Below are 20504 nucleotides of genomic sequence, written 5' to 3' on the forward strand. Positions count from 1 at the left end.
ACTAGTCTTTTCGTCACTTTTATGATTAGCACAGATTATGAACGGAGCAGTATTACCAAAAGGACGAAAGATGTGCTGAAGGAACGAGAAAGTAAATGTCTACTACCGATGCAATAATTTGACAAGCCTGTAAACGATCTTTTGACAAATAATACGAGGAAGGACTGACTTCTTCCCATCGTTCTCTCACACGGTCATTGTAGCAGTTAACGCTAACATAGTATGGAAAATATCACTAAGTTGTTTCTTACACCAAGAGTCCGCTCTCTCTCTCTCTCTCTCTCTCTCTCTCTCTCTCTCTCAATATATCTCAAGTGTTAGCTTACAAGAATTGAAGTTGCACGTTCTTCTATCATTTGAAGACTGTACAGTGGTCGTGGTTCGGTGTTAATCTTTAGGTCCAGTGGTAACTGGTTTACGTGTCGGAGCTCAGCAAATGCATGTGGCCTCCTACAGGATCAGATATTGTCACAAACGTTCATTGGAGTACAGCATTACAGTATAAGAAACTTCTCTTAGACCTTAAATCAATATTGGGCATAATGGCAATTCTTCTCTATTTTTGTCACAGATATTCTCAGTCGTCTAAAGACAGTATCTCAGGGGATAGCACACTGGACTTTCTGAAGTAGTGTGTCTAATTACTTAATACATTTGGTTGATATTTTGTGTAAGGGTATTGACAGATTATACAAAGCGATCGTTTTAATCTTCCTCGATGATCTTTTCGTTGTATAAAGTATCGCGCTCCCCCCTGAAATATATTGTCAATGCTTCATTACTCGTAGAAATGTAGCCGTGGTTGAGTCTTTATTGTTCTGTTCTAAAATTAGTCGATCGAATTTTCATCACAGCATTCGTTCCTTCAGTCTTTATTGCACCTAAGTAGCTGAGTTTTACTATTGAAATTTCGAGCGAGCACGTTCCGGGAAGAGTCGGACAACATATTACTTCCTCGCACATACATATCGCGTAATGACCACAACGAGAAAGTATGAGAAATTAGAACCAAGATAGAGCCCCACGACAATAATTCTTCCCACGCGTCATTCGCGAATGGAGCAGGGCGGGGAGGGATCAGTTAGTGCTAGCAGAAGTACCCTCCTCGACACACCATTAGGTGGCTTGCGGAGTATGATGTGATGTCAGTCACTAGATTTCGATCAAAAAATATTTTTTAAAGACATCGCCGTCTGGCCGTTAAAAACTATTTATTCGTAAAATCAACTATTGCAATTTCGGCTGTGCGGCTGTGTTATAGTTAGTCAAATTTAGTGTATAAGGACATATTAGTTTAAAAAAAAAAATCTGATAGTCACATCCATTGGCTGAGTGTTTAAAATGATCCTTTCTCTAATTAAGTTTGCGGGTGCTAATCTTCTTTGTGATTAGAAACATAAAATTTTCTCGGTTTCGTAGTATTTTTTTTAGTATTACACTTTATATCGTCGGATGTGCGAATACGGCAATAATCCGCGCAAGTACTAATAGCTACATGTATTTGATTCTTCGAGAAATTCTAGGACGCTCTTAGCAGCTGCTGATGAGATGGCAATTAGCAGCGGACGTGGACCCAGTTACTGGAAGCCAGTGGGGTATAATCACAGGCAGGTAATGGAGAGGCACTGCCTACCTGTCGCAGGCGTCCATCAGCGAGACCGGACTGTTCCCTTGTTTGTGGCCCTTCCGTCAGTTAAGTGCGTCTGGCGGCTCCGGGGGGTGGAAGATGCTCTCCCCTCCCCCACCAGCCGGCGCTGCGCACGGCCCGTCACCCCGGCTGCGCGCGCACTGCCCGCCCGGTCAGCTGTCAGTAAGGTCCGTGTGAGTGTGGCGGGCAGATGCGTCGCGTATGGAGATGCGAGCGCACGCAGTCGTTTGTTGACGCTCTGTTAGTGTCGTAGTTGTGCACCTCTTCTGACGCAGGCCGAGATGCTTGCCCGACGATGCAACAGTGTTTCGCGACAATGAATCGTTTCTGTTCGCGCGTGTTTTGAGAGTTAATAAGGCATTCGTAGCCTGAGCGCGCAAGTGTTTACGAGAGCGGAGTGAGGCTAGTTACCGGAAGCCGGAGAGAGAAAAAAAATGACTGTTTTGCACGGAGCGCGCGCCGTCGTGCTGGACGAGCCGGACTCTGCAGCGTCGGGCTGCTGGACGCTGCGCCGCCGCCAAAAGGCGTCCCCGACGCCTGCGTCGCTTTCGTCGTCGTCCTTGTCGTCGTCTTCCTCGTCGGGCTCGTCGCACCGGCGCCGTTACCGCAGGGGTCCGCGTCGCGTCGAGCGTCTCAATTCGGCGTCCTCGTCGCTTAGCGACGCCGACGGCGGACAGGTGTTGCTCGAGGGATGGACCCAACACGGGTTCGACTCCCGGCCGCAGACGCCTTCGCCGCCGCAGCGCGCGTCGCCCAAAACCGCAACTTCTGCCAGGAGGAGATTGGTCGCCGCATGGATACACAAGTACGCAACGCTCTTTTACATCGTGACGCCTTTCCTCGCCGTTTTCGTCGCCTTGTCTTCCAGCCGAACCTCCGCTAAAAAGCTTACAAGTATCGCACGGAAATAACTTACCTTTTTTCTTGTATATACAGTCTGTAACTTTTGTAGAGTAATAAGAACTGTACACACGTCTATCGTCTGAAACCGATCTTGTTCTTTCCATGCTTGCAAAGGAACACTGAAGAGAATTTGCGCATATGCAAGATACAGTTGAATATTTGTTTCCCCGTAATGTTTTAATACCTAACATATCAGTAGCGGGTTTCTATTTGTTGTTGTCTCACATGATGCTGTCAGTTGTTTTTTGTTGGTAGTGGTATTTGTACCGTACTTCACACGCTGTCATGGTTTCTGGTGATGCTGTCCTATTCGCCGCTGTTCATTTCCACTGTTTTTAGTAGCGCTTTGTTTTAATTAACAGTTCAGCTTTTTAGTTGACACTAGAGTATAATTTCTGTTCTGCTCTTGATTTAGCCCCACTTGTGACGAATAATCCCTCTCCCTATCGACTGAAAACAATGCTCGAAATCCCAAACTGGTGGTGCGCGTTTAGTTAAAACCTCAGCACGCGAGTCTTACTTACACATTTTCAAGGGAAATGCAATGCAGCAGATATTAAAGCATGGACAGTCACATCCAAGAAACGGTTAAGGAAATGAAAAATAGTAACTAACATGTCTGACGCAATAATAATAATAATAATAATAATAATAATAATAATTTGTGATGCTGGTACGTCGTTTTGAGTTTGACACCAAATGTAAGCGTTGCGCGGACCATTTATCATGTTGCAAATCCTAAAAAGTACATACTGCCATTAGATTTTCTTTGCAGTACTTACATAATTAATAAGTAAATGCTGATTAATTGCCTGGTTTAGACGTGATGGTCTTTACGTTCAACGTTGTTAGAACCGTTGTTTTGTCTGAGAGAATTTCAGAGGAAGGTCTGCACCTGACAGTACCAGTAGTTTACGTGTGTAGCGTAAAGAAATATTCCTAATTTCCAATGACAATGTTTTATCAATCCTACCAAGGGAGTTTCCCGTAATAACACCTAAGCTTATCTAATACTTGCGCAGACTTTTCAAGTATCATCGCGTCGAATCGTTGTTGCCATTTCTTCATCTGCAGGAGTTACATTATTAATTTTTCTTATCGTCCTTTCTTGCGTCCTCCCAGATTCACTGCGGAATTCACAAATGGTGCTTTTTCTGATGTTGATATTTGGTTGTTCGTGTATGTGGAATGGAAGCGGGGATTCAGGCCGGTATTCACGTAATTCGCTGTCGAAATCTGATAAATCGCGAAGGTTAGTATTACACTGTCGAAGATCATTTACAAATCTCTCATGAAAGCTAAGAACTATTTGTAACTATCACTGATGTACCCCAGCACATAACAAAGATTTTATAAGACGCGTTTGACAAAGTTCGTTTACTGTGTACTACGGCCGTAACTGGCCATCCATTAGTTTACGCGATCGGGTCTCGTCCGATTTTGCTACATGTGGAAATGTGTAACTCTTGAGCTGAATGTAAATATCGTATCTCCGAAGAGTGCCATGGTTACCTGCCGACGTCACATTTCTCGACGCTGCTATAAGTTAGTGTACTAGCAAATATTTCAATGTTTTGTGTTTCTTGATAATTCCTGAACATAGAGTTATGTTATGTTATGAAAACAGTGACGTACTCAAATATTCTTGTCATATTCTGTTTTTGGGATGCGTAGATTTCCATTGCAGTACTAAAAGTATAAAGATAATCGGTTAGTTACAGCAGCATGGACTGCATTGTTTTAGTTGGCAGCACTGGAAGAGTAACGAGACTAAACAATTTCCCCCGCATATCGCGGAATCGAGAGCAGAGCAGTAGAAAAAGTCGTGGGTCGAAGTACACAATACTGCAGCTCCGAAATCACGTCGTCGATGTGTCTGTGCAAACGACGGAAATCGATCAAATGCGTGGGTTTTAGTGGCGTTCCGTGAGGGAGCACCAGGGGGTTCCCCGCGTACGTGACCTGCAGCACGATCCCCAACGCCCACCGAATTCCAGAGCGGCGCACAGTGAATCGGCTCTTGACTGGGCGACCGAGGAGCGGCAAGGCGTAGCTCCCGAGTAGCAGGTGTTCCCCGTAAGAATAGAATTCGACCCTTCGTCGCCGTCGGGACGCAGCGCCTGCGTTTGCCGACGCTGCGGCAGATGACGAAATTCCTCGGCCGCATAGCTGCCCCGGAATGCTATCGCACAGGAAAGCAAGCGCCTCGATTTGCGTAACGGCGGAGTCACGCTTGAATCACAGGCGCGCTAGGGGCAACGCGGTGTTGCGTTAGGCAATTATGCGGGTGGCTGCCGCGATATGAGATTATCTGCCCTCCGAGCATTTCTCTTTCGACCGGCTTCCCCTATGCGCTTTCTGGCAGCCGAGCTATTTCCGCTGTGGATAAAAGCAGCTGATAAGCTGGAAAGTTCCGAGTAGCCCAGGTTACTCCACTTCCGTAGTGCAGCACGGGAAATATTGTAATCAGATCATCTAAAAATATCGTAAATGATCAGCTTTCATTTGTCAATAGCGATGACATGACTTCCGTGAATGTTAATTCGTAATTTAAAAAAAAAACACAACATTTTAACGAGTATTTGAAGATTTCCAGCCTGAGAACAGAGTTACAATTCGAAACTCAGCTCACCAGTTACACGAACTGCAATAAATTGTTTCTCATTTATAGACAAGAAACTTCCTGTATTTTGCTTTTTGTTTATTTTCGAGCAGAATCGCCTGACGCTGTTCAAATCCTCCGTCGGGCCATCTAGATTTCTGTTTGATTCCTTAGACACTTGAGACAGATGTCGGGATGGTTCCTGCGAGAGTATGCAGTCTATTTCCTCTCCAGTATTTCTCTAATCATTAGTTTATCTGTTTCTAATGACCTCGACATCGATGGACGTTAAAATACATGTTTTTCCCTCAGTTTGGAGCAGTGCTAGTAATTTCCGTTTAACTTTTACTGTTTCATACAGGTCTGTATAAAGCAAAATAACGGCAGTAGGTTGACATTAGAACAGATTATATTCGGATGGTAAATTTCAGAACTAAAACTTCTGTCATCATACATAGGCGAAAAAAAGTCAAAGCACTGATTTGTAGCTGTTCCGCCTCCAATGAACTCGATGGAGACGGACCATTAATTCTCAATAACCCTTCTGCAGCACTAAAGTGACCACGAGAACGCGCTTAATGTTTCGGGTATTACTGCGAAGTTTTGTAGGAATCGATACTTTCGCAGAAGCGACGTTTCGCAGGAAATGGAACAGGTCGATAGTCGTCGTACGGTCGATTACACAAGCGCCCGCTGTGGTTCGCAGCCTGGAGAGCCGGCGTAGTATTATTAACGGAGGAATGGCTAAGCCGATTATGTCATTCAGAAGGTACAGCGAGCGTAATTGACTTAACTGATCGTCTCGTCCAATTCATTACTGTAGGCGGGTGAGGTAGAGCGTCGTAGAGTTTCTAGTGTCGAAAATACTGTACGCGGCGGAAACCTTGTCACTACATCTAGTGACACACCATCGGATAGATTCCAGTGTCAGTCTATTAGACGAACTGAAGTGGAAAAGGCAACTTCGCGAAACGTTAAATATTGGTTGATTGACCTAAGGGCAGGAGAACGCTTTGGAAAATGCAGTCCAAAAAAACGACGAAATCATGTTAATGTGTTCTAGTGAGTACTGTGCTCTGTGGTGGCACCTGGATACTGAAACAATGAGTATTGTGGAAAAGAATACTTTCGAGGTTGCGTGGATCAGATTAGGGGTAAGGAGTCACTAACTCTGTGTTTCGCCTGGTGGCTGAAACAGTTTTAGTAAGAGAGCAGTAATACAGGTGTCTGAAACTCAGTATGTGGTCTACCAGATGACTTCTTTTTCAATTTTTTTTTTTTTTTTAGAATTTTATGTAACATTCACACATTTCCTTTGTGTGGAAAATGTCATGGCTTTCTAGGGCTTGGAGATTGACATTCTGCATCTGTATGGGCGAACCCCCTTGCCTTCCAACGGTCGATTATGTTACGTGACGGAACTTATAAGCTGGAGGAGGATCATGGCTAGAAACGGTTTGTAGAGGCCGAAGGAGCCTTGGTGCTGATGACTGTTGAAGATTTATGATTTTCTCTCTTTTTTTCTCGTACGCGAAACATTTCCAGAAGTAAAGTCCACGTCGAAGAGCTGGTAAACAGATTCAAGACTTCGCATGACCATCCTACCCACTGCATGAGTTGTGCAGTTGTTGCCTGCTTTGGCAGCAGTGGACTCTCCTCGACGTTCCGTGACGTTTGGTGTTTTGTTTCAGCACGCAGGCGGCCCGCGACCTCTGGTGGAACAAGCTGAACGAGGTGGTCAGCACGGAACGCGACAAAGAGCCCCGCTCTACCAACATCCAAGTCGTCTACTACGACGCCGCCACCAGCATTGAATACGTAAGTACAGCTTCTCTCGCTCACTGCGCATCTTCTTCCAGCCCTCAGCGGTCCGTTTCGGCGAAGCACTCCATGACTTTCATCGCGTAGCATTCCTTTTATCACGCCAGGTTCCCGATCCCAGAACAGCATTTTGAGGACACACACACACACACACACACACACACACACACACACACACACACACACGGTTTACTCTCAAGAATTGTGTGGGGTGGATGGTAAGGATATTTGCAGGTTAATTGACATCACTAGAACTGGCCCTTTATTATCCAGTGAAACGTTATTCCGCTTGGGATGTTCACTTCTCGGTGCAATGTGCACTAAAATGAAACTTCAAATCAGATTTAAACTTTCTGATGAGATGGAACGAGTTCCGGCACTCCATATATCGACCCAAACCTTCTACATCTACATCCATACTCCGCAAGCCACCTGACGGTGTGTGGCGGAGGTTACCTTGAGTACCTCTATCGGTTCTCCCTTCTCGTATTGTTCGCGGAAAGGAGGATTGTCGGTATGCCTCTGTGTGGGCTCTAATCTCTCTGATTTTATCCTCATGGTCTCTTCGCGAGATATACGTAGGAGGGAGCAATATGCTGGGTGACTCCTCGGTGAAGGTATGTTCTCGAAACTTCAACAAAAGCCCGTACCGAGCAGCTGAGCGTCTCTCCTGCAGAGTCTTCCACTGGAGTTTATCTATCATCTCCGTAACGCTTTCGAGATTACTAAATGATCCTGTAACGAAGCGCGCTGCTCACCGTTGGATCTTCTCTATCTCTTCTATCAACGCTATCTAGTACGGATCCCACACTGCTGAGCAGTATTCAAGCAGTGGGCGAACAAGCGTACTGTAACCTACTTCCTTTGTTTTCGCATTGCATTTCCTTAGGATTCTTCCAATGAATCTCAGTCTCGCATCTGCTTTAACGACGATCAACTTTATATGATCATTCCATTTTAAATCACTCGTAATGTGTACTCCCATATAATTTATGAAATTAACTGCTTCCAGTTGCTGACCTGCTATATTGTAGCTAAATGATATAGGATCTCTCTATGTATTCGCAGCACATTACACTTGTCTACATTGAGATTCAACAGCCATTCCCTGAACAATGCGTCAATTCGCTGCGGATCCTCCTGCATTTCAGTACAAATGTCCATTGTTACAACCTATCGATATACCACAGCATCATCTGCAAAAAGCCTCAGTGAACATCCGATGTCATCCACCAAGTCATTTATGTATATTGTGAATAGCAACGGTCCTACGACACTCCCCTGCGGCATACCTGAAATCACTCTTACTTCGGAAGACTTCTCTCCATTGCTGCGTTCTGTTATCTAGGAACTCTTCAGTCCAATTACACAATTGGTCTTATAGTCACTTTGAAATGAAGAGGAGCAGGTCTACAAAACTACAAGTGAGGGGCGGGAGGGGGGGGGGGGGCTGGAGCTTTTGAATTAGTTGGTTATACTTGCCTTGGGAAGCTCAGCTAGCGCCTGTAGGGAACTCTATTCCAGTTTCGGTACTGCACACCACTGGAGGTAATATCTTCTGCTGTTTCAACATGAGTGTGGTGGCAGTACAGGTAGTAGTAATGTTGTTGTTACTGTCCCCCTGTGTAACCGAGTGGTCAGTGCGACTGAGGTGCCATCCAGGGGATCCGGGTTCAATTCCCGGTACTGCCAGGGATTTTTCCTTGGTGGGAGGACTGGACTGATGCAGGGTGGAACCAGCCTCGCGACGTCAGCTGAGGAGTTACCTGACGGAGCAGTATCCAAGGTCAAGAAACCCGACGACCGGGACAGGGATGTGCTAACTGTGTCCCTCCATACTGCACCACATGACGCCATTGGCCGAGGACGACACTGCAGCCGGCGTGTTATTAGGAGTACTTTTATTAGTATCACCTATTTGTCGGATATGAGGTAGCGGGATTTACACTTCACCTGTTTTAGCGTTCAACCTCTTAACTGCACTTCGTTATATAATAAGCTTTCATAATCAGATTAACATTCAGCTGCCGGCGGCGGTGGCCGAGCTGTTCTAGGCGCTAGTCTGGAACCGCGCGACCGCTACGGTCGCAGGTTCGAATCCTGCCTCGGGCAGGGATGTGTGTGCTGTCTTTAGGTTAGTTAGGTTTAAGTAGTTCTAAGTTCTAGGGGACTGATGACCTCCGAAATTAAGTCCCATAGTGCTCAGAGCCAGCCATAACATTCAGCTCAACCATTAAAAACACTAAACGCTAGTAACATATTTGTGACGTTCACAAAATAACTCTGCCAATGTGTTGTTGATTTTTAATCATATGAGGTGAGTGTCAACAAACTGCTGTGGCAGTTCCATTTCTTCTTTTCACTTGATGAACAAAAGTGATCAGTGAAGGTCGCAGAAACCACAGAAACATATTAGCTGTGAAGTAGCCAAACTGTATGTTAATGGTTTCTCAATGTGCACATTATCAGCCATATTATGTCCCGAACCGCCATATTGCTTTATATGAAGTACATTTACAGTGGCTGAACAATACCAATTACCAATTATTTCGGAGTAGTGGTGCCTGCCACTGCAGCCAAGATCGTACGAGGCGGTTGTTTCTCGACTCGAGACATGACTGGCTCGAGTACCGTTGGAGGGAGACCACCCAAATTTGCGGCGAAGACATGGATTGAAGTGCAGTCGTCCATTAATCGTGTGGAGCGAAGAGGTGGCAGGCAAAGCAAAACAAAACAAAATAAAAAAAATAAAAAATGGTTGTGCTCCTACATCGGATTACGCCACGTTCCAATCTCCCTCCTTCCTTGGCACAGGGAAAGAAGTCATAAATGGAGGGGAGGCGGTAATAAACCAGTGAGGATATCGATGATGACTGAAAAGGAGACAATTTCAAATATAAATGTAACATGCACTCATCGTTTATCCTCACTATGCAAGTAGACATTCACCGCAAAATTCGCAAGGAGCGAACTGTAAGACAGTGGCAGTTCATATCCAGCAGAACGTTCCCAGTAATGAGTGTCTTTTCCTATGGTGTCGTCAGAGCCGGGGTGATTGTGCACCTGACAGTACTGCGGCTACGGAGAACAGTAGTGGTGCTACTGGACAGTAAGATCTTGTTTTCCATTCTTGGAAGAGAGAAGACTAAGGCAGTAAAGCTGTTTCTAGCTCTCGCCTCCAGTTTCCTTCACATAGGCAGGAGCGCTCTCCTACAAAGAAGCTAAGTGAGAAGGAGAGGGGATGAAGGCACGTAGGTTCCAGAGCGGCGCGGAATTGAGACGTTGCTCGTCTCGCAGTGTCTCCTCTCCCTTTTTACGGGCTGTCTACTCCCGACCGCAGCAAACGTAACATCGCCAGGGGACCGCACTACGCCAAGCTGTAGTCTGCAAAACAGAAACCGCATGTCGGGCTGCACTCTGCGGTGCTGCGCTCTTACGAGCAGACCTGCAAGCTGAATACTCTCGGAATCGCGCAGCGCCCGATTTGTTCCACGACAGTTTATAGGCAGAAAGGGTGCCAGGCATTGATATATGGGGATTAAAAGGCGACGAAGAGAAATTTAGAAATGGAATTACGATCCAGTCATATAATGTTGCTAAAGGTATTCAAAAACCGTCTTTGCAAGCACCAAATACAAATATGGATTTTAAATAACTTTAATAATTGTAAAGCAAGTGCAGCTTCTGTGAAAACTCTCTTCAAAATTTCGTCTCATTTTGAAGACAAGTTTTATTTAACATAAAGAGTACAGTGCTCTGATATGTGGTTCTGAGTAGACCAGACGGGTTTCTCAACAACCACTTAGATCAGTTGATGATCTGATGGTATTTTCTTCTTTTTTTTAAAAAAATAAAATCGACCATTTGACGGTTAACGGTTTTCTTATTTTAGAAAATCATGATTTCGGCCTTAGGAGCCATTCTCAAGTACATGGTGAACTGCTAAAATATGTCTCACCTGTTCGTGACGTATCATCGTCGATAGAACATTACTTTGGTCTTATAGACCAGTTGTATTACAGGATACGATTACATATCCAGGATACATAATATTGCTGACAATGTGCACAATGAAAAACCATTGTCATACAGTATGGCGTACTTAAAAGCTGCTTTCATTTCTTCTTTTCACTTGATGAACAAAAGTGATCAGTGCAGGTCGCAGAAACCACAGAAACATATTAGCTGTGAAGTATCCAAACTGTATGTTAATGGTTTCTCATTGTGCACATTATCAGCCGTATTATGTACCTTCCACGTTTATTCGACGATGACAGGTCAGGAATAGTTCAGACATATTTTTAACATAGCAACATGCACTTGAGAATGGCTTCTAAGGCCGAAATCACGATTGTGTAAAATAAATGAAGTCAAATGGCGGAAATTTCTTTCAGAAAATTCAGCATGACTGGTCCCTCACATCATCTGAGTGATCAAAACATGTAATTTAAAGAAAAATCTGCGACTGAGAAGGAACAATAAATGAGAATTATCCTAAGTCGTCTCATTTTAGTGCATTTAATTCATCTCAAAAACTTAAAAAGGTTTGCCGATGACGCTGCAATTCTATCAAGAGACGACAAAGGACTTACAGGACCTGGTGACTGTACTGGATGTATTAAAGAGAGTTTATTCAGTGAGCACCAATACAAGCAAAACAAGAGTAACGGAATGTAGTCGAATTAAATCATGTGATGCTGAGGGAATCAGATAAGGAAATGAGACACTGACGTAGTTGACTAGTTCTGTCGTTTGCAAAGAACAATAACTAACGTGGCATAAATAAAGACGCTGTAGAAATGCAAACCTGCTGTAGCAATAAATGCGTTCCTGAAAGAAAAGAAAAGAAAAAAAATCATCTAATATAAATGTTAAAGAAGTATTTTCTGATGGCATTTGTTTGGAGAGTAGCCTTGTAGAGAGGTGAAACGTAGACGGTAAAGTGAAAAAGCAGAGTTTCATCTACTGTTCGCCTGGGGATATGCAACAAGTTAGGGGTGACCTTACCTGACGGAAAAGATTGTACGAGTACCCGGAGTTCGAACCACGAACCTTTTCGACTATTGTTCGAACACTTTCAACAACTGAGACGACAAAGCGTTCCTCTAAAATTTCTACCTACTTCTGTCGGGTCCTGTCAGAAACTGACTCTTGCAATGCGACAGGCCCTTTATAATTTTGCACATAACACATGTTTTACGCTATCTCACGTCGTTTCAGTAAGTAGTTCATATTATACAAGTACGTACTAACCCTCCCATGCTCGGGCAAAACTCAATAGATTACCCAGAATAAAGCAGAAGCCTTCAGTTTTATTTCGCTTGTGTATTGGGCGCTGCCTGGATGGGCCAGAAACCATTACGTCACTCATCAATAGATGTATTACTATGCGACACAACGATATTCTCGATAAGATCGCTGACATTGGCAGCGGACGAGAGCACAAAACGAGCGAGCCGAAATGACAGACTTCTGCCGATCCAGAACTACTTCTCTTTGAACTGTCTGTTCGTGGTTATAATAATAATTGCTTGTTTGGGAGGCGTCAATATATTTTCTACTTTAGGCAGACAACGGATTGGTTTTAGGTTGTTAATCTGTTGTTGACACATTACCGGTGCGGGAACTACACAGTTCGCAGCACTGTGGTCGAGTCAACGTACATTGCGGTAGTAGTCCAAAGAACGAAGGAAACAATAGATAAAATTCCGCAGCTCGCTTGGAGATGATTGTAGAACACCTCATAACAAATATATTTCCCAGGTATGGAGAAGGAGGAAGTTAGTGTTTAACGTCCCGTCGACAACGAGGTCATTAGAGACGGAGCACAAGCTCGAATTAGGGAAGGATGGGGAAGGAAATCGGCCGTGCCCTTTCAAAGGAACCATCCCGGCATTTGCCTGAAGTGATCTAGGGAAATCACGGAAAACCTAAATCAGGATGGCTGGACGCGGGATTGAACAGTCGTCCTCCCGAATGCGAGTCCAGTGTGCTAACCACTGCGCCACCTCGCTCGGTTATCCCAGGTATCTGCGTTCTCAGGGTGCTATGGCGGTATATTCAACATCTTAATGAAATGACCCAAAAATGCATTGGTACATTAAACTATAAGGTATCAGGTTCGAACCCGTTTTGTGTCGCAGATCACAAGTGACAGTATCTCCTGAGACATTCCAAACCTGTGAGCACTACTTTAAAAACTGAAAGGAATTTCACCAATAGCCCAAAGATTACTGCTGCTGCAACTGAGTTACACTGTATTGTATTTGAAACTGGTGGCTTGGCTATTGGAGCATTACCTGTGACAGTCATATGCTGATGCCATTGCCAGCCAAATTCAGGGAAACAAAACTCTTCCACAAGCACACAGGCAAAATATAACTGGGTTAAGTGCCAAGGTATTGTCATTGTGAAGTGTGAACTTAATTGCATGGGAGTGTAATAATAATTAGTATGGCATGACAAGTTTCTGTTCGAACCTGTAGTTACCTAGCCTGACTGACTGATGGAAAAAAGAAAACAAGTCAGATCAATATATTAAAACAGATTATCAATTTTTTTTGTTCCTGTTTTCGTATTTACATTTCATGCTAATGAGTACTTTATTTTTTGTAATAAGCAAATTGCACTAGTTCTAAGATCCACAGGTGTCAGAGCACACAGTAAAACTGAATCTCTCTTGCAGTGTAAAACATTCAGTGTGAGCCCGGAAGAGACAGCTCGTGCCTGCATCCGCCTTGCACTGCAGCACCTGGAGATGCGCGGGCTGGACCCAGATGACTTCCAATTGTGGGCAAAGACATCCCGGGAGGAAGCACCGTACCCACTAATTGGGCACGAGCGTCCCTTCGCCATCAAGCTCAGTTGTTTGCGTGACGGACTCAGTGCTGAAGAGGGATTTGACCTAGATCACTGCAATAATGTGCATGGACCAGATCCCTTAGCTAAATGCCAATTCATACTCAGGTGAGCTAAGAGTTACACATGTAATAATACTTTGTATTTGGGATAAGTGATTTATAAATAAACTGCAAGGAAACATAATGGTTGACCAGTACTTTCAGGAGGGGAAATTCTAATTGCTGCCAATATAAACATTTAAAATAGAGATGTATGTAAGGGGAAGGTGTCACTGTGCTATCTCTTATGCTTTTCCCTTCAACATCCTTTTCTTCACTTACTTCACACTGGGAGGCTCCTTCTTAACTAGAAGCCAAAGTGACATGCCCACCCCTTTCAACCTTCCCTCCTTACAGTGTTGCCCCACTAAGGTAAACTAGGAACATTTCAGTTTTATCTACAGAATTTTCCTTTCAAATAATTACAAATAAACTGTGGACGTGAATAGCTGTAATATAATTTACAGTGTCCATAGCTCACTGATATGGGTTCTGACGTGTTCTGAAAGAAAGGAAATTAGGTTTACTAAAAGATATTTTGAAGCTATTATTGTGCTTATTTCTCATCTTCCTCCCTGGGAGACACATACACCTGTTCTTTAATGTGCCAGTTGTACACGTACACAGTGTGTTTATAAAGCCTCTATTCACTGTCCATTTAGTAGTAAAACTTATTGTTCTCATTAGCACTATATACTAGATTAGTCTAATCTGTCTCAATTATTTTTGTACTTGCAGAAGCAAGAGGAAACCAGTAAGTGAAGCTACCTCAGGTTCCGAAAACAAAAAGAACAGCAAGAAAAGTCGGAAGTCCCCAATGCGTATCAGGCAGGTTTTCAGGCGCAGTATGAGCAAAGGTGAAGACTGCACTGACTGCCCGCTTGGAGCTCTCTTTGGCCTGCCTCTTGCCAGGCTTAGCAATGGAGAGACTTTACCAAGACCTGTGATGGTGTGTATAGAGCAGTGTTTTGTAATGCTAGTATTTCTCTACTTCATTCACAAATAAACTATGATCTACCACTTTTACAGTCAGTTTCCTCGCATATATTGCCTTTAAGTTGCTTTAAAGATTCTATTACTTATGATTTAGCTATTTAGACTGTCTTCTTTAATCTGCAGGCAATGCTCCAGCAAGTGTTTCTGAAAGGGCCCTTTACCCAAGGCATCTTCCGGAAGTCAGCAAATGCTCGTCTTGTGCGAGAACTCAGAGATAAATTAGATGCAGGTGAAGATATCAGGTTGGAGCATATGCCCGTTCTTGTTGTAGCTGCTGTATTGAAGGATTTCTTGCGTTCCCTGCCTGATCCGTTGTTGTGCTCTACGCTGTATCCATTGTGGATGGAAGCAGTTGAGTGCCAAGATGAACAAGAGAAACTTCTGAGGATAAAAAGGTATTTTGTATTCAATTACATATTCTGATACTATTCTCAAGCGACCCACACCCACGTGACAGATGACTGCGATTCGATGAAAGCTATATTGCTGCAACAGGTTACTTTTCTCGACTTCACCAAATGCAAGCAATTTCTACCAGTGTTATGAATGTGTATATCGAGAAGTTCCGCTGTAGAAAATGAATTGCTATATTGAGCAGCAACGGCAGTTGATATCTTTATCTCATGGACACCTGTAATAAATAAATAAGTAAAAGGGAATTGAATTTAATTAATCTTGTTTCCAACACTTTTCTTGGGAACTGTAGGTTACATTGCAGAAAATATTTGTTAATTAGGGTAACTGCAAAGTGTACATCATTCCAGCAGGCTATTGCAACTTGTTTTTCATTTGTTAACCATCATTTGCTGTTTCATTCAGTATTTTTGTAGATTAATTGCAAGTATTTGCACAACAGTTTTGCAACCTCGATCTGTATCTAGAAGTGTTGTCAATAGCAGCACTGCTAATTTCCATAACTCTTGTTGTAAATGTTGTGAAGGAGGGCTACTTACATGAAATGACAAAGTACTCGAGTACACATGTAGAATAGGTTTGCCGTAAACATTTAAATTAAAATTCCCACGTAATATTATGCTATGTCATTATATTTAGAAGTTAAAAACTTTAATAACGCATGTAATTGTTTACAAATAAAACAATATCAACAGATGGAGAGCAATAAATTATGACTGTTACTTAGATTTTCCCCTAGATGCGACTTCTACAGCACAAGCTTCAAAATGCTAAATGCTGAAATTTCTAAGAGTTGTCTGTGATTTTATATTTGTATTTCTTGGTAATATAAATGGCAATTCTGGCTTAAACTTCGCTTGTTAGTCATTCATGCTCCCTGATTATCTATAAATTCAAATGTAAAGTTATTACTCGATGTTGGTAAAGTGAAGCAAAACTACACAATCACACTTAATAACTAGACAAACAGGCCATAGCCAGGCTGCCTTATTGTCGCACATCACGTGCAGTTCATCAGATTGCATGGGAATTCCATGTGATCAGCAATCAATCACTGAATTTGGCCAGCCAAGTGTGATCTGTGGGCCTGGTGACAGTTCGCTCATATCCATCACTCCTGTGTAGGTCCCCTTAGATTCATCTGATTGTTAAAATAGGCCTACTATTTTCAGACACTGTATATAATGTTACTTAGATAGCTCTTCTCCGTAAAACTCTGTGGGGAGGGAAGTGAGTGTTGCATTATTTTTTTCATTAGTTGAAGAAGATAATTTACCTTGTTGTTGTAAATTATCCAGTCACTAGTGTATGAAGGACAGAATTGAACTTCTGGAGTCACATACACTATATCATGATCTCAGGAGAGGTGGTCCTCGAAATATTGTTCAAAATTAAAACTGGCATAATTAATTGTTTTTCCATTATCATAAATAATTGTGTATTACAAGAGATCAGAATTGTTGGAATGATGTTAAATCATTATTTCCTTCCTTAATTTCAGTGTTCTGGATCAGCTTCCAAAGCCAAATCTACTGCTGCTGTCTATGTTCGTGTGTGTTCTGCACCACATATCACGTCGCTCAGCTCACAACCTGATGACAGCTGCAAACTTGGGAGTGTGTGTGGGGCCAAGCCTTCTGTGGGCTGCGTCTCCAGCCACACTCACGCCATCGTCTTCACGTGCGGTGCCAGCACTGGCAGAACTGCTTGTAGCACGTGCAGAACTCCTGTTTGGCCCACACCTTCCTCTCATGCTTGGCGAGCCTCCCACTGAGAGGCAAGACAGTGGTGCTGAAGAATCGGATAGCCTCCATTGTAAGTACAAATTTTTAAGTATTGTGCAAGATAGTGGATGTACAGATTTACTGGAAATACTGCTCCACCCCCCCCCCCCACCCCCCCCCCAAATCTTTCTGTAAAAGTAATTTATACCAGATTAATAAGTGCAACTCATGACTGTTAGTTTGTGGTTATTGTAATGATGACACTACTACTTAACTAGGCTCAGTAATTAAAGAGCACAACAAAAGATCTCAGCAGACCAGTCAGTAATAATGCCTTTTAGTTTTCAAAATATAAGGTTGCAAAAAAAAAGCAGCTAGGCTTTGTTTGTGTGAAATCAGTTCCATGTTCTTCAGAAGCTTCCACTTAAGAATACAGTGCAGTTAAAATTGTAAGCAGTAAACTGCATCATTTTCATGTTCATCAGCCATAATGAAATAGGCATAGGTGTAATTTTTGTGGGTATACATGCTACTTCTATTTGCAAATTTGTGTTTTTTAAAATGTTAAAAGTTATCGATGAATCTTTTCATTGTACAATAAAATGTCTCAGATGAAAACACGTTTTTAATCATAACTGCATTCCTTTTTCCAGCAGGGGGCCTGCGAAGAGATGATTCTTCAATTGATAGTCTAGAGCGGGAGTTGCTTGAACCTTGTCCTCCACCACGCAAGGACAAAATGTCACTGAGCAGGGACTCTGGGCTTACAATGTCAGATTCCCAGTTGTATACCCCTGATGAGGAGGAAAGTGGCTCCAGCAGCTCTGGATCTGGCAGGGCATTGTACCCACCTGCTCAGCCTGCCTGCTACGACATCCATTCTCATAATAAGGTAAATGATATTGCTTGTTTCTTGCCTCTGCCAAGAAGTGGCTTTCTTTTAATGTTCTTAAAACATTAAAGCTATTGTTATTTTCATTTACTAAAAGGAAATGTATTCTTTTTGTAGGTGACATCTTCATACTCAGTCCCTGCAGCGGGGACGGCACAGAATGTTGGTCACAACAATGAATCTCAAGTACAAAATGTCCAGAGCACGACAAGAGAATATGTGAGAGTGTACAGTGGCTGGGAGGAACGGGTCCAGGAATGTTGTCGCAATCAGTCTTCTGAAGATTCTATATATGCGCGGCCCGGTCAGAAACAGGGTCCGAATCAACCCCCAGGGGTTATAAACCCAAACTTTCAGAGGCAAGACTGGTTCAGACAACGATCCCACCTGAAGAGGCTCAACAGCGGGGGTACTGGCAGTCCGGCCAGCTCAAAGTCCAGCCACCAGTCGGGCTCGAGCAGTGGCAGCACGTCTTCTGGAGTGGGCGGACTGCACCAGCACAACTACCGCTCTACAAATGTAACCAACCTCATCAGGAGAAGTGCGTCGGAGGAATCTCTTCTGAATGATATGGGGGATCACAGTGCGTATGACACGGAAAATGGACCAGTTCTCTACAAGAGGCCCGCACTGCATCGGAAAGGACGTGCACCGCCACCTCCCCCACCTGTTAACAGCTCTCCGTGTTCGGATCCTGTGTATTCTCATCGGAGTCCGCCAACCCCGATAGTGAGATCAAAATCGGCACACCATCTGTGCAGTGAACCTGAATCTCCGGTACTTTCTTACACCCAGGTGGAATCTTCTCCAGTTGAAAACTGTGAACTCAAAGGTGACATCCAAATGATGAGCAGCAAATCACAGAGAACTGGGCATCGCAGAGCAGCTCGTGCTTCAGTAGAAGACTGGTCCCTGTCACGCTCCACACCACACATACCGGTACTAGATGAAGTTGACCGGTCGTACGACTCTAGCACCCTTTCTGATGACGATTCAACTCCACACGTGTCACGGTCAAATTCACGTGGTAAAGACTGTGCGAGTGCAAATTCTGCTTGGGACAATGCTTATGGGTCTACACCCTCAGAACTGTTAGTGCATGCGGCACCTGTTAATATTAGAGAGGAAAGTTCGAGTGACTCAGACCAACCTTCTGAGCTACACAAACTTTCTTCGACGCCCTCTGTACTTCGAAGAGTCAGTGCACCGGCAACTACGTCAGCTTCGACTCCTCTCCACGAGTCGTCGGCACCGCCTCTTCCTCCGAAGCGATCTTCTGTCGATGTAAAGCTGCGTCACCTTCCACCAGTTCATGTGGAAACTGTGGCTCCGGCCAATTCAGGTAAACTTTCATCCCAGATTTCATATGCATCAAAAGATGAAAATATGCAGTGGGAATCATCTGAACAAGTGCCAAGGAAGAGCTCGGAATGTAGAGGTCGCATAAGACAGAAAGAAGTTTCAAATAGAGCATCACAAAGATCAAAATCTTTGCCTCCACCACCTGGAGAAAAGACTCAAAAAGAGGAAGACTGTAATACCACACAAAATCAGGCTGATCAAGAAAAAAACTTGAAGAGTGAAATTTCGTGGAGTGTTTCCCACCTCCGAACGTTGTTCACAAATGGTGTTCAGCCACCTCCATACAGACCTCCCCCAAGTGTAATCCCAAGCTACAGAGCACCAATCACTACATACCACCTTGGAGACAACAGTCAGTCAGAGCGTTATGTGGTCTCTAGGAGTCTTAATCTAGATTCGACACAGAGACTTCGAATGGACTCAACAGATGAGGAAGAATCATATGTGTGAAGGCAGGCTGTATTTTGGTAATAATCATGTACCTGAAATAAAAGACATTTATGTTAGAATGTAAAATCTGTGGGTGCTTTCTGAGTGACTCAATGATAAATTTTGACTGAAATAATTATCATGCAGTGTAAATATAACATATGTATCATTCTATGAACTTAATGTAACAGACTTTTATATAACAGATATCATTGTATATTACATAACAAAGCTTAAATGAGCTGATATGAGAGTACTGTAACTCAATATCCACAGTGTGGAGAATATTTTTTTATTAATACAAAAACTGTCAAATTTTTAATTATCTTTTCTATTAAGTTAATTGAAGTGTTCCAGTAGCTAGAGTATCAGGAATTGTGAGAGGAAATGACAGCTGCATAGAACTCCACAGAAGAATTCTGTATATGGTACACTGGAAACACTTGCAAAAATCATGCAGCTACACATACTTTTCTCAAAAAGTCTGTACCTGCAAAGTATCAACTCTGAATTGAAACTTTCACTCTCTTTTTAATCAGCATCAGAGTGGAGTGGAGTTAAAGATGAATGTATTAAAGTGTAACTGAACATTTGCTTCAATGTACATGCCACTGGTACTAGTCAGCCGAAGTCAGTCAACCATTCTTCATAACACATTGAAGAAATTTCTCAGGCAGAATATGTATATTTATCACAATTTAGTTCTTGCTGAGGTAATGATAACTCAGTAATGTTCATTTATCACTAATAGTGTTTACTGTCATCTTTATGCTCATTGTTCCTGTAAAAATGAGATGAAAGAATATAAATTTCA

General features: G+C 43.2%; 1 protein-coding gene across 5 annotated transcripts in view; it reads left to right on the forward strand.

Moving 5' to 3' along the window:
* The window catches only part of LOC126235908 (uncharacterized), a 634203-nt gene extending 614003 nt beyond the window's left edge, over nucleotides 1–20200 (forward strand). For 4 of the 5 annotated variants that reach the window (XM_049944857.1, XM_049944858.1, XM_049944855.1 and 1 more), the window contains exons 6-12: nucleotides 6845–6971; nucleotides 13660–13940; nucleotides 14612–14822; nucleotides 14993–15264; nucleotides 16785–17098; nucleotides 17661–17899; nucleotides 18017–20200. In XM_049944857.1, the coding sequence (XP_049800814.1) occupies nucleotides 6845–6971; nucleotides 13660–13940; nucleotides 14612–14822; nucleotides 14993–15264; nucleotides 16785–17098; nucleotides 17661–17899; nucleotides 18017–19711 (3139 nt within the window). In that variant the 3' untranslated portion in view covers nucleotides 19712–20200. Of the gene's footprint in view, nucleotides 1–1860; nucleotides 2454–6844; nucleotides 6972–13659; nucleotides 13941–14611; nucleotides 14823–14992; nucleotides 15265–16784; nucleotides 17099–17660; nucleotides 17900–18016 lie in introns of those variants that run through there. The other variant, XM_049944859.1, reaches the window with a different exon arrangement.
* Nucleotides 20201–20504: the final 304 nt, after the last annotated feature.

This window comes from Schistocerca nitens, chromosome 2 (assembly GCF_023898315.1).
Source record: "Schistocerca nitens isolate TAMUIC-IGC-003100 chromosome 2, iqSchNite1.1, whole genome shotgun sequence".
In the NCBI taxonomy this organism is placed as follows: domain Eukaryota; kingdom Metazoa; phylum Arthropoda; class Insecta; order Orthoptera; family Acrididae; genus Schistocerca; species Schistocerca nitens.